General features: G+C 38.2%; 1 protein-coding gene across 1 annotated transcript; it reads right to left on the reverse strand.

Moving 5' to 3' along the window:
• Positions 1-2,328: 2,328 nt before the first annotated feature.
• LOC101851907 (formyl peptide receptor-related sequence 6-like) lies at positions 2,329-6,789 on the reverse strand. Its single transcript, XM_013089989.2, has 2 exons — positions 6,419-6,789; positions 2,329-3,149 (listed from the first exon to the last, which is right to left on the reverse strand). Exons 1-2 carry the CDS (start codon positions 6,711-6,713, stop codon positions 2,329-2,331), a joined length of 1,116 nt encoding a protein of 371 aa, XP_012945443.1. The 5' UTR covers positions 6,714-6,789.
• Positions 6,790-12,974: the final 6,185 nt, after the last annotated feature.

Consider the following 12,974-nt stretch of genomic DNA (forward strand, 5'->3'; position numbering starts at 1 on the left):
ACATAGACACACCAAGAAATCACTGCAGGATACATTTTGCTGATTTTTCATCCGCATTCTACACAATCTAACCCCACATAATGGTTTCAAAATTAATTAACATGAACATGAAGAACATTATAGCTTGGATTCTTGAGTTCTTAACCATCGACTTAAATATGTAAAATAAAATGGTGTAAAATCCGTCCTAATATTCACGAACACCCGTGTGCCCCAAGGCTATGTAATCTCCCCTGTCTTGTTTACGGTCAACACCAACGACTGTACTTTTGATAACAAAAACATCAAACTAATAAAATGTGTGGATGATTCCACTCTACAAGGCATTGTAACAACAAATGAGAATGAATACAGGGACGCTGTAAATGTATTAATAAATTGGTCTGATAACCACTTTCTTTTACTAAATGTAAAAAAAGACGACGGAATTAATAATAGACTTTACAGTTTAGAAAAAGACCAATTGCAACCACTATTAAAGATCAGGTGGTGGAGGTGGTAAGCTCTTACAAGTATCTTGGTGTAACAATCGACAATAAACTTGACTGGCATCCCCACGCTGCTCTTGTACATAAAAAAGAAAATCAAAGAATGTTCCTTTTAAAGGAAATTTAAAAGTTTCCGAGTTGATATTAAGGTTATGTCCCTTTTATACCATTCTATTATTGAAAGTATGCTATTATTTTGTATTTGCTGCTGGGTGGGAATTGTAAGGTGAAAGATAAAGAAAAATTTGACCGAGCCATTAAGAAAGCCAGCAAGATCTCTGAATATGATTTTACTAGAATAATGAAATGTATAACACCACATATATAAATAAAAAAGAAAAAGATAAAAAGCAATATAAACGACCCTTCACACCCCTTTCCAAGCAAATTGTAAGATCGCGCAGCGGCAGACATGTACCTCCAAAAACAAAGAAAGAAAGATATAAAAGAAGTTGTTTACCATCTAGCATAAGGCTTTTGTCAGAATAAGCATAGATGTGTGTTGCTCTTTACAGAATGTATCTGTACATAACTCTAAAAGTCTGGTAATTTAAATTCCTGCTTGTGGTTGAATGATGCATCTGATGTGAATGTAGATCTACATTCTATCAGCTTTACTTCTCTTTTCATATTGAATTTTAATGAGAGTAATATATTATTTATTCAATTTTTTTAATGTATAACTGCATGACTGTGTTTTTACGGTCCTGTACAGCCAAAAAAGACTTCCCCTGGGAAAATAAAGTATGATCTGATCTGATCTTATCTTATCTTTTTGTATGCTGGTATCGTAACTTAGTTACGGATGTCAGGTCGGCCGGCAATTTTTAAAAAATTATGTGAGGCAGCGTGGTTGAATCAGGCTCTCGTCAATTTTTGGGCATGTAGTGTTATTGGTATCATCTTAAAGCTTGTTCACTTGTCTTTTTTTGGATGAAAAAAATATCCATTTATCTTGAAAACAATTCGAGATATTTGCAAATGAAGGAGGTGGGGTCACATGTTTTCAGAGGTAAAATTAGTGAGAAAATGACCGCCAAAGATTAGTTATTTCCTTAGCTTAAGAGTCCGTGGTAATAGAAAATTTACATTTTTTGTGCCTTCTATCAACGTTTTTCAGAAACATCTACACAGAAATTAGTTCTTTAACTTTAATGGGCTTGAAAGATGTTGAGCCAAAAAAAACAAAAAATTAATAAAAATTCACAAACCTGCGGAAAAAAAGCAAGTTTCTTCACTTTGATTTTTTTGACGAGAGCCTGATTCCACCACGCTGCCTCACATAATGATAGGAATACCGACTGAAATAGCTGTGTTGGGAAGGGAATAAATCCGTCTGTTCTTGGGTGCCATCTAAAAATAGAAAACCTCGGATTCCTTTGTATATTCTTTATTCTCAGCAACAAACACACACACACACTCACACTCAGTTTCGTTTCCACACACACACACACACACACACACACACACACACACACACACGCACACACACACACTAACCATCCCCTCCTTTGTGTGTTTGTGTGTCTGTGTATGTGTGTGTGTGTGTGTGTGTGTGTGTGTGTGTGTGTGTGTGTGTGTGTGTGTGTGTGTGTGTGTGTGTGTGTGTGTGTGTGTGAGTGAGTGTGTATTTGTTTGTTTATGTGTGTTTGTGTGTTTGTGTGTGTATGTGTGTGTGTGTGTGTGTGTGCGTCTGTGTGTTTGTGTGTGCGATAATTCACAATACCAATGTTCCAGTATGGGGACAATAAGCGTATAGATGAACTCATCTAATCTTAAAAGTTTTGCCATTTCTTTGTTTATTGTCAAAATGATAACATTTTCTTCTGGGGCTAAAAAGTTATTTTTCCTGCTTGTTCAAAAATATTTTCATAAACACTGCTCGGTATTTTGAACTCATTTTCAGGTACACAAATATATTCACACTGGAGTTGGTAGTTTCTGTTAGAAATGCTAAAGACCAAAGGACATGATAGAGATTTATATAGAAACCATCAATTCTGAAATCTGTGTCAATCACCATGTAGAGAAACAGGAGCGTGGAAGGTAAAGAGCAAGCAATGAAAATGACAGCGATCAAGGTCACCATTTTTACAACCTTTTGATCTTTGACCCCAACTCCTCCCGCTGCACGATCAGACTTGGCTGCTGTGGCCTGCCGCCATTTTGTTTTACTGTTGAGTTTGACGATAAGAACGATGGTACAGCAGAGGACGAAGACGAAAGAAAACGTCGTAGCAAATACGCCTTGGGTGAGAAACGTAATGGCTTCTAGCATTTCTCTCTCGGCCGTAAACGTGGTTTTTAGCACAGTAGCATTCTTGTTGAAATCGAAAACCCACTCAAGTCTGTTTCCAAGGCAGAAGGGGATAATCAAAAGGGACATTGAAATGTAGATGAAGATAATAATTGTCTTTGTCCTTCCCCGTGTGATGATCGTCTTCACCTTCAGAGGGACAGCGATACACAGACATCGTTCAAAGGCGATGAAGGCGGTGATAAAAGTGGCGATTTTGACAAAGAGGTAATGAGGCACGGATGCCGTGAGGTACAAGATGTCCCTGGGGTCAAAGGGCAGCTCAGAGTTGTAGAAGAGTGGGTTCACGCAGATGCTTTGCAATGTCGTGGTCAGAAGGGAGAACAGGTCAGAAACAGCAAGCCCTGAAATGATGAACAGTTTCCGGGTGAAAAAAAAGCAAAACAATTTATTATGTATATATATATATATATATATATATATATATATATATATATATATATATATATATATATGTACATGTGTGTGTTTGTGTGTGTGCGTATGTGTGTGTATGTGTGTGTGTGTGTGTGTGTGTGTATGTGTGTGTGTGTGTGTTTGTGTGTGTGCGTATGTGTGTATGTGTGTGTGTATGTGTGTGTGTGTGTGTGTGTGTGTGTGTGTGTGTGTGTGTGTGTGCGTAAAGTTATTAAAAATGTTGCCATTCACTTTCAGACTCGAACATTCTTCTATATTTCTAAGGAATGTTTCATTGTACACGGTGATAAAAAAATAACTACTAAGCAACATTTTTTTCTGAATATCTCGCACACAATTTGTACTAGAATGTTGTAATTTGGAACAGATACGATTCATCCAAAAGGAATTTGTTTGATATAAAATTCATAAAGAAAAATCCTGTTTCCAAAAACGGAAATGTCTTTTATAAAAACCACCTATGAACGCAAAAAAGCACCAATTTAAAAGACCCCGTAAAGAGAGCCATGGAAAGACTGGTTTGGGTTTTTTTCCCTTCCTTTTCTTTTTTAAATCGAATCTTTCTTTCCCTGTAACATTTAAACAACATTTGTTTTCTCTTCCAAAGTTTTAAAATGTTTGTAAAATTCTGGAGTTCCGACACGACAACCAGTGCTCTATATGTCTTGTTTTGGACTCGACACATTTTAACGCTTCTTTTATAATGTTCAATGGGGGCCATACACAAGGATCCACCCAACCATGAGTACTTAAAGCCAAACACAAGGATCCACCCAACCATGAGTACTCAAAGCCAAACACAAGGATCCACCCAACCATGAGTACTCAAAGCCAAACACAAGGATCCACCCAACCATGAGTACTCAAAGCCACACACAAGGATCCACCCAACCATGAGTACTCAAAGCCAAACACACTGAACATCTTACAGTACAGATTTGTTTCTAGAGACAATAAGGGGTAGAGTTAGGTTGCCCAAATAGACAGCAGTTATGGAGTTAACAAATCCTGGAAAGTGATTTTAGGCTTTGCCAATGAATTAATACGATGGAGGGAGTCATGAACAGTATCATGGCAGGTGTTTTCTTTACTCCTCCATAGTAAAACTATGGGGCCCCCCCACCTGCAGGGGTGCGTTTGACTCAGTTTGGAACAAAATAATTAAGAGCAACATAGAAAGTTGAGTGTTCTCTCAACTACTAGGAGACTGGAGTTTGGCATTTTATTTGGGCGCCTGTTGTAAGCGCGCTTCGTAGCGACGTTTTTATAGAGGTCAGAAAGCGGCTGCTGTACCATTGCACGGTGTAGGAAAATTATAAATAAGTTTATACTTCCCTTACAGAAGGCCAGCCAGAAGGTAACATTGTCCGCGGAGTAATTTATGGAAATTTTCATTACAGCTAACATGTTTTTTAAAATTTTAAGCGTGAGATATATTCTTTAATGTCAAGCGTGAGATATTTTCTTACAACATTTCACGTTTGTAATATAAATGATTTATTGCTCATGAAGGGCGATACTAAAACAGCTCCATGCATGGTATAAAAGTGCAGTGTTTTATTCTTTCATCTTATGATTCTACGTTTTCTGCTTGCTTTGATTATGTTTACTTTATTGTTGTTGTTTTCTTTGTGTTTATTTCACAGATGGAGACTTTCGGATATCGTGATATTATGTATAAGTTTGGCCAAAATTATAAGACCAGATCTTCAAAACCCTAGCTCTGACACCGACTCACATAAAAGGCTGCATTTCGCCAGTTGACTTCAGTGTGGTTCAAACAAACAAAAGTTCGAGTATATATGTGAGTCATCGTGGTGGAATCAGGCTCTCGTCAAAATAATCAAAGTGAAGAAACTTGCATTTTCCGCAGGTTTGTGAATGTTTATCAAATTTGTGTTTTTTGGCTCAACACCTTTCATGCCTATTAATAAACTCATTTTTGAGGAAATTTTTCTGAAAAACGTTGCTTAAAGGCACAAAAATTTTAATTTTCAGTTACCACGGACTCTTAAGCTAAGGAAATAACTAATCTTTGGCGGCCATTTTCTTACTAATTTTACCTCTGAAAACAAGTGACCCCCACCTCCTTCTTTTGCAAATATCTCGACTTGTATTCAAGATAAATGGATATTTTTTTCCTCCAAATAAAGACAGGTGAACAAGCTTTAAGATGATACTACCAATAACTCTACATGCCCAAATATTTGACGAGAGCCTGATCCCACCACGCTGCCTCACACATTACACTTGTTATAGCGGTAGACCATGATTTACCCTTCTTGTGAAATTGCCAGATGTAATCACTCGATGAAACTCGTGATTATAATTTAGCAATATCACTTGTAGAATAAATCATGATCTACCACCATAACTCATGTAATGAATACTTTATAAGTCGAGAAAAAGACGAGAACTCAATGTTCTCTCGCGCTCTCTCTCTCTCTCTCTCTCTCTCTCTCTCTCTCTCTCTCTCTCTCTCTCTCTCTCTCTCTCTCTTGAAAGGAAAAGATTTCATTGCTGGGAAAAGACCAGAAGTAGTTTGCTGACGTCAGGCAGTATCATAAATGTACTTAATCTATTATATCTACCTCTAAGTGGGTTGTATTCTGTTCCAGGACTGTTGAATAATAATAATAATAATAATAATAATAATAATAATAATAATAATAATAATAATAATAATAATAATAATAATAATAATAATTGCATTTATATAGTGCATATCCATGCTCAAGAGCATGCTCTAAGCGCTTTACAACCATTATTACCCCAGCAGACCCTCTGAAAATACTCAGTAACATTCTCGGCTTCCGCGGAGGCATACAGTGCAAGCTGCGGATTTCATGCGCTAAAACACTATCAAACTGACAAGATCGTTCACTGTCTATAGCCGGGCACCCATTTCCACCTGGGTGAAGTGAGGAAAATTCGTGTAATGTGCCTTTCCCAAGGACACAACGTCGGGTCCCTGACGGGATTCGAACCCACGACCTTACGGTTGCGAGTCCGAGAGCCTAACCACTAGGCCACCGACGCCATATGTCAGCAGTTAGTATCTGTTTATTTGATCATTTCCATCTCAATTATGTAGATTATATTTCTCTTTCAGGACTGATGGACAGGCATATTCGTTGGAAGTAACGAAGATTTTATTATTTTTTAGAAACAGTCGATGTGATAATTGCTATCTCACCCATGAGGCTGATGTTCATGCTGTCCTGAAAGCCTTGCTTGGCAAACACCACAATGTTGATGATGTTGGAGGCCACGCCGAACAGACTAAGGACACCAGAGATGACCACAACGTTAACTACTTTGATAATATGGAACTGCTCGTCGCTTACGATATTTTCATGATATGAACCAGAAGGTGATGGTGTTGTCATTGGCAAGCTCATATACATAATATATTGGTCGCGAGAGTTAGTTGTGTTGTTTCCCCACAAATGTGAAATCGACATTCTGGATGGGAGAGACGTGTGGGACATCGACACCACAGTTACTTTAGCGCTAGGCTCCTCCCCTATTTCAGGCACAGACCTTGATTTATACACTCAGTACAAAGGGAACCAGAACGTAATCAACGACCCCCCCCCCCCCCCCCCCAACAAAAAAAAAAACCGATCATTTATCAACGTTTTTTCTTTGTGTTCCTACATTGCACTCTTACATTATGACAGCCATTTTTAATAACATGACGATTATGTTATCAAAATTGTATAACAAAATTGTATTACTTGTTATAATATCTGTGTCGTATAATTATATAGATTTGTTTAGCAGTACCGAACATTATGGCTTACAGTCTATTACAACCATAATTGTATTTATTTTGAGCAAACATTCTACACATAATTATAGAGTCTGAATGTCGCAGTGATAATATTGACCCTCAGTCAAAAGGAGTAAAGGTCTTCGTTTACCTAGATATACCTGGAGGTGTCATCTCTAACTCCGAGGTTGACGTGTAATGACCCTCCATCTTTCACGGTCGCGCGCTGCCGTTGCACATTCTGCCATATCCAGGCCAGTCTATGTTCTTATGTTGTCCATCCATGTTATAGTTTGCTTTCCTCTGCCTCTCCTACCCCGCATCTTTCCTTCAGGCACCTTTTCCGTAATGGTCTCGTGACGTTTTAAGTAGCCATAGTATTGAATTTTTCGACATTCTATTTTGTGCAGCAAGGTTTGTCTTGTGTGTGTAGAATCTGAAACACCTCTTTGTTTGTCTTTTCTGTTTTCTAACTTATTCTGGCTATTCTACAGTTAAGTAGCACCACATCGCAAACGCATTCGTTTTGTTTTCTTCTTTCCTTGTCAACGTCCAGGTCTGTGCGCCAAGCAGTTTCATATGTGAGGCAGCGTGGTGGAATCAGGCTCTCGTCAATTTTTGGGCATTTAGAGTTATTGATATCATCTTAAAGCTTGTTCACTTGTCTTTATTTGGATGAATAAAATATCCATTTATCTTGAATACAAGTTGAGATATTTGCGAATGAAGGAGGTGGGGGTCACCTGTTTTCAGAGGTAAAATAAGTGAGAAAATGGTTGCCAAAAATTAGTTATTTCCTTAGCTTAAGAGTCCGTGGTAACTGAAAATTTACCTTTTTTTGTGCCTTTAATCAACGTTTTTCAGAAAAATCCACACAAATATGCGTTCTTTAATGGACATGAAAGGTGTTCAGCCAAAATAGAAAAATGGGATAAAAATTCACAAACGTGCGAAGAAAAGGTAAGTTTCTTCACTTTGATTATTTTGACGAGAGCCTGATTCCACCACGCTGCCTCACATATAATCTTTAAGCTTTTGGGCCGTGCAGTTTTTTTTTATTGCTCTGCCTGTGTTGCCGTTATATTTGATTGGTTTGGTGTTTATTTCGTGGAGGGAGAATTACGGGAAGCAAAGCTTAAAATAGTAGAACAAATCCAAATTTCGTCCAATCCTAACTCTGTCTCATATAGGCATGAACAGTGTTTGGTTATTTTTCATGTGAGTCTCTTGAACAAAAAGAGAAAGCGCACAAAAAATACCCCCCCCCCCCCAAACCAATAAAACGAAATAAAATTAAATTAAATCAATGTTTTAAAAATAGTTGTGAAATAGTTACTTGTCTTTTCTCAACTTTTGACGAGAACGTCTTCCTCTTCTCCTTACCAAAAACATACATTTTAATGATCAAAGTAATAGTTACTTTCGAAAGGTCAATAAATATGTAATGGTATATACTCTACGATCTCAACAACACAGTCCTGATCATTTAGAAAGCGCCGCTTCTGCACAGCCTGACATGTCCAACCCGGGCTAGAGTGGGGGTGGAGGGTTGGGGGAGGGGGGCAACGTTTCAGCACTAAGAGGAAGATACTCAATAAAAATTGAGATAGATAGATAGATAGATAGATAGATAGATAGATAGATAGATAGATAGATAGATAGATAGATAGATAGATAGATAGATAGATAGATAGATAGATAGACAGATAGACAGATAGATAGATAGATAGATAGATAGATAGATAGATAGATAGATAGATAGATAGATAGATAGATAGATAGATAGATAGATAGATAGATCAACAAAGTTCAGGGTTTCTCGAGGAAATGGCGTGTGCGATTTAAGGGAGGGGTGTTGGAGACGCTTTAAGGGTGAGAGGGGGGGGGGGGTGAGCCTTCACCTGACGGTTATCTCGCAACAACACAGACGAAGACTATGACAATAGCAAGGAAATTGTTGTGGTTAATGTTAATGAGGTTAAGATCATGTTTAATAGTCTCAAAATTATGGAAATTGAGGTTTAGACATTTTTAGCTTCCTCAGCCACTCCTACAACTATCCCCCAAAATCCTTATTTCGTCCCCTACCGGGCATGTTTGTCAGCGTCATTTCCTCATAAAGTCAATATTTTATTTTTCTTCATCGGCCGTTTGCTCAAAAACGCGAGTTTTCTCTATACTTTTTTAAATAACTCCACCATTTCTTATCCAATCTTCATGAAATTTTCACAGAATGAAGACAAGATGTAGCACTAAAAATTTGTCTGTTGAATTGTTTATATATGAAATTAATTTTTGTTGGTGGTGTCTGGAGTGTGGATTTTCACAAATTTTTTGCTAACTTGAATACTACCTCAGGAAAAAAAATAATGAAAAAATGTCTAATTCGTTTAGGAAAAAATCAGCAGATAAATATTTAGACCTAATGTTGGTTAACTTGCATACAAAAAAAACAACACAATCAATTTCCATGAACGATAAGAACGGTATTCATTACGTAAGACATGTCAACAAATCCAATATGGCCGCTGTATCCATGAAAACGAAACTTTTTTCTCAAGTTTGATTTCGGATTTTAAGTCTCCTGACTATGCTTGTTATATGTGTGAAATATGGTAAGATTTTTGCCCGCTAATAAGCGAGATAGCCTTCAGGTGTAGCCCCCCCCCCCTCCCCCTCCTCCTCCTCCTCTTAAAAATATTTTTTAAAACATTATAAATGACCTTTCACTCCCTCTTTTTGTGCAAATTGTGAGATCATGCAGCAGCAGATATGTACCTTTAAAAATAAAGAAAGAAGTTTTTTTTTTACCATCCAGCATAAGGCTATTGTCAAAATAACCATCCGTGTGTACTGCTCTTTCGAGTATGTATCCATATAACTCTAAAAGTCTTGTGATTAAATTCCTGCATGTAGAATGATGACAATGACAATGACAATGACAATGACAATGACAATCTTTATTCATCTCGCACGGAGAAATTTGCCTTGGTCGTTAACAATGGTAGTAGACGTTACAAAAGTTAGACTTAAAGGTACACTCACGCAAACGCACAAGACAGGACATAAGGTCAGGTAAATACAATAATATGTCTCACGTGCTGGGACAACCCGCTCCGTAAACATTCTCTCTCTCTCTCTCTCTCTCTCTCTCTCTCTCTCTCTCTCTCTCTCTCTGTGTGTGTGTGTGTGTGTGTGTGTGTGTGTGTGTGTGTGTGTGTGTTTCATTTGTAGCACTGTGTGTTCAGTAACCTCACTGCAGTTGGTACGAATGAATTTCTATATCTGTCTGTTCTTGCTTTTTTGGAAATGTATCGTTTACTGCGAGTCGATAGTTGAAATTCTGATGTCAGTGGGTGGCTATGGTCACTAAGCATTATTTCCGCCTTTTTTAGAACGTTTGTCTTGTGCAGATATTCAAAGTTACTCAGGTCTCTGCCAATTGTTCTTGATGCCTTTCTTATCAACTTGTTTATTTCTATAAAGTGTTGCCTTCCCAAATTGCTACCATAGCAAGTGATACCAAAATTTATCAAAGTTTCTACAGTTAGCCTCAATAAAACCAGACACATTTTAATTGCGTGTTTCATGAAAAGTTGAAAACCCATTGAGCTGAAATTTTCCACACGTGATTGTGAACACTTAACGCTCCTGATCAGCCTGCATTTATGATCAGGTGCCTAGTTAATAAAGCTCAGGTCTTGTTTTGTTAAAAACCGTGTTTTTTCATTTTTCTCGAACGTTTTTTTAAATATATTATTTAAATATGTTTAACACATCTTTTATCTGTAGCCAAGAATAAAACGTTAAAAGTTTCATTTCAAAACATCTAAATCTAAAGATACAGCATGCCGTGTTTAAGGAACGAAGAGCGCAATCAGTCAGTTGGTATGCTGAGGGCCAATACGCCAGTAGCGAATGTTGCAAGGACCTTCAATGTGACAAGAGACACGATATATCGACTAAACAATCGTTTGCAGACGTCTGGATCCGTGCAGGATGGTCCCCAGACGGGTCGTCCTAGAGCTACAACACCAGCCCATGACCGGTACATTCGGATCTTGCACCTACGAGATCGCTTCCGGCCTGCTACCAAGACAGCCAGGGAGTGGCCGGGACGGAGAACCATAAGTGCCCCGACGGTGCGCCAACGCCTCAGAGCTCAAGGTCTCATTCCTAGACGCCCCGCTCGACGCATCTGCCAGCTCCCGAGGCACCGCCGAGTCAGACTCAACTGGGCCCGCCTGCACCGACGGTGGATTTTGAGACAGTGGGATAATGTGATGTTCACAGATGAGTGTCATTTCCAACTGCAAAGCAATGATGGAAGGCAGCGTGTCTACAGAAGGATTAATGAACGTTTCTCTAACAGTTGTGTGAGTTCAGTTGGAGATAGGCGTGGTGTCATGGCCTGGGTTGGGATAACCAGCACCGGCCGAACATACCTCGTTTTCATCAACGGGAACCTCACCGCCAGACGCTACCTTAATGAAATCATTAGCCCGCACGTCCTCCCGTTGTTGGCTCGCAATGGAAACACCATATTCCACAACAGGACAATGCTCCAGCTCACTGTGCCCACCTAACCACAAACGTTTTGAACATCAACAATGTGAATGTTCTCAATCCATGGCCGGCTTTGAGTCCCGATCTGAACCCCATCGAACATCTTTGGGATATGATGAAAAGGCAGATCAGAGCCCTTACACCTCAGCCCGTCACCTTGGATCAGCTACGTACAGCATTTACAAACACTTAAAACAACATTCCACAGCATTCCATACAAAGACTTGTGAGAAGCATGCGGCAGAGGGGCACAGAAGTCGCCAATGCCCACGGCGGCTATACGCGGGATTAACTGTGACTTTTCATTTTAGGGCATACAATTAAAAGATCAAATTTCAGGTAATAAAGTTCCTTTTTTTAAATTGTTTTTTTGTGTAATTGATTTGTAAAATATTCAAACTTTCCTTATAGAGAGATTGTTTCTGGTTAAAATCAGTCTTTCAATACAAAAAACACTTAAGAAGGGGTGTCTGGTTTCTTTTGACGCCAAGTATATTGTGGTGGTGTAGAAAATCTGAAGGATGGATGGATTCAGATTGAAAGACTTTAGTTTCCTCAGAAAGTACAGCCTCTGATTTACCTTTTAAACGATATTTTTACGAGGTTTTGCCATGTAAATTTGTTGTCGATTTTAAGACCGAGATATTTGTATGAATCCGTGATTTCAATAGTTTCTTGTTCAATTACGAGTGGTGGGATTGTTAGTTTTTCTCTTCTAAAATCAAAAATAATTTCCTTTGTTTTTTGGAGGCTCACTTTTAGAAAATTTGAATTGCACCTTTTAAAAAACATATATATTTCTTCGAAATACTCTTTTTCATCAAGGTTTATTAATCCAATAATAGCGGAGTCATCTGCAAACTTAATTAAGCGTGTTGTTTTATATATACTTCTATGATCGTTGTATATATTGTATACCAAATTGGTGACAAAACACACCCTTGAGGACCGCCGGTGTTACAAAGAATTGGGACAGATGTTGTGTTGTTTAGCTTCACATAATATTATGGTGGTCTGCCTGTCATAAATTCCAGGACCCATGCTGCGATATGATGACTAACTCTCGGACTCAGAAGTTTTTCAATGACAATATGCGGTTGAATTGTATTAAATGCAGAGGAAAAATCAACAAGAAGTCCCCTCATATACGTTTTAGATATTGCAAGGTGTTTCAGTATAAAGTCACAAAAATCAAGTACAGCATCTTCTACGTTCCTCTATTGTTTGTATGCAAACTGGAATGGATCTAGATTTCCATGAACACAACCTAGAATATTTGAGAGGATCAATTTTTCAAGGCACTTGATAGCAATGGATGTAAGAGCGACTAGTCTTAAGTCATTTAATTCATAATTTAGGCTTTTTTGGTATTGGTATTACCTCCGATGTTTTCCATATTTTTTCATGATAC

This window comes from Aplysia californica, unplaced genomic scaffold (genome assembly GCF_000002075.1).
Source record: "Aplysia californica isolate F4 #8 unplaced genomic scaffold, AplCal3.0 scaffold01098, whole genome shotgun sequence".
NCBI classification, from domain to species: domain Eukaryota; kingdom Metazoa; phylum Mollusca; class Gastropoda; order Aplysiida; family Aplysiidae; genus Aplysia; species Aplysia californica.

Excerpts from the sequence above, each read along its gene's own strand:
- LOC101851907 (XM_013089989.2), bottom strand. The coding sequence starts at position 6,713 with ATGTCCCACACGTCTCTCCCATCCAGAATGTCGATTTCACATTTGTGG. Across the intron at positions 3,150-6,418 it reads CATGAACATCAGCCTCATGG|GGCTTGCTGTTTCTGACCTG; the intron begins GTGAGATAGCAA and ends TCATCATTTCAG.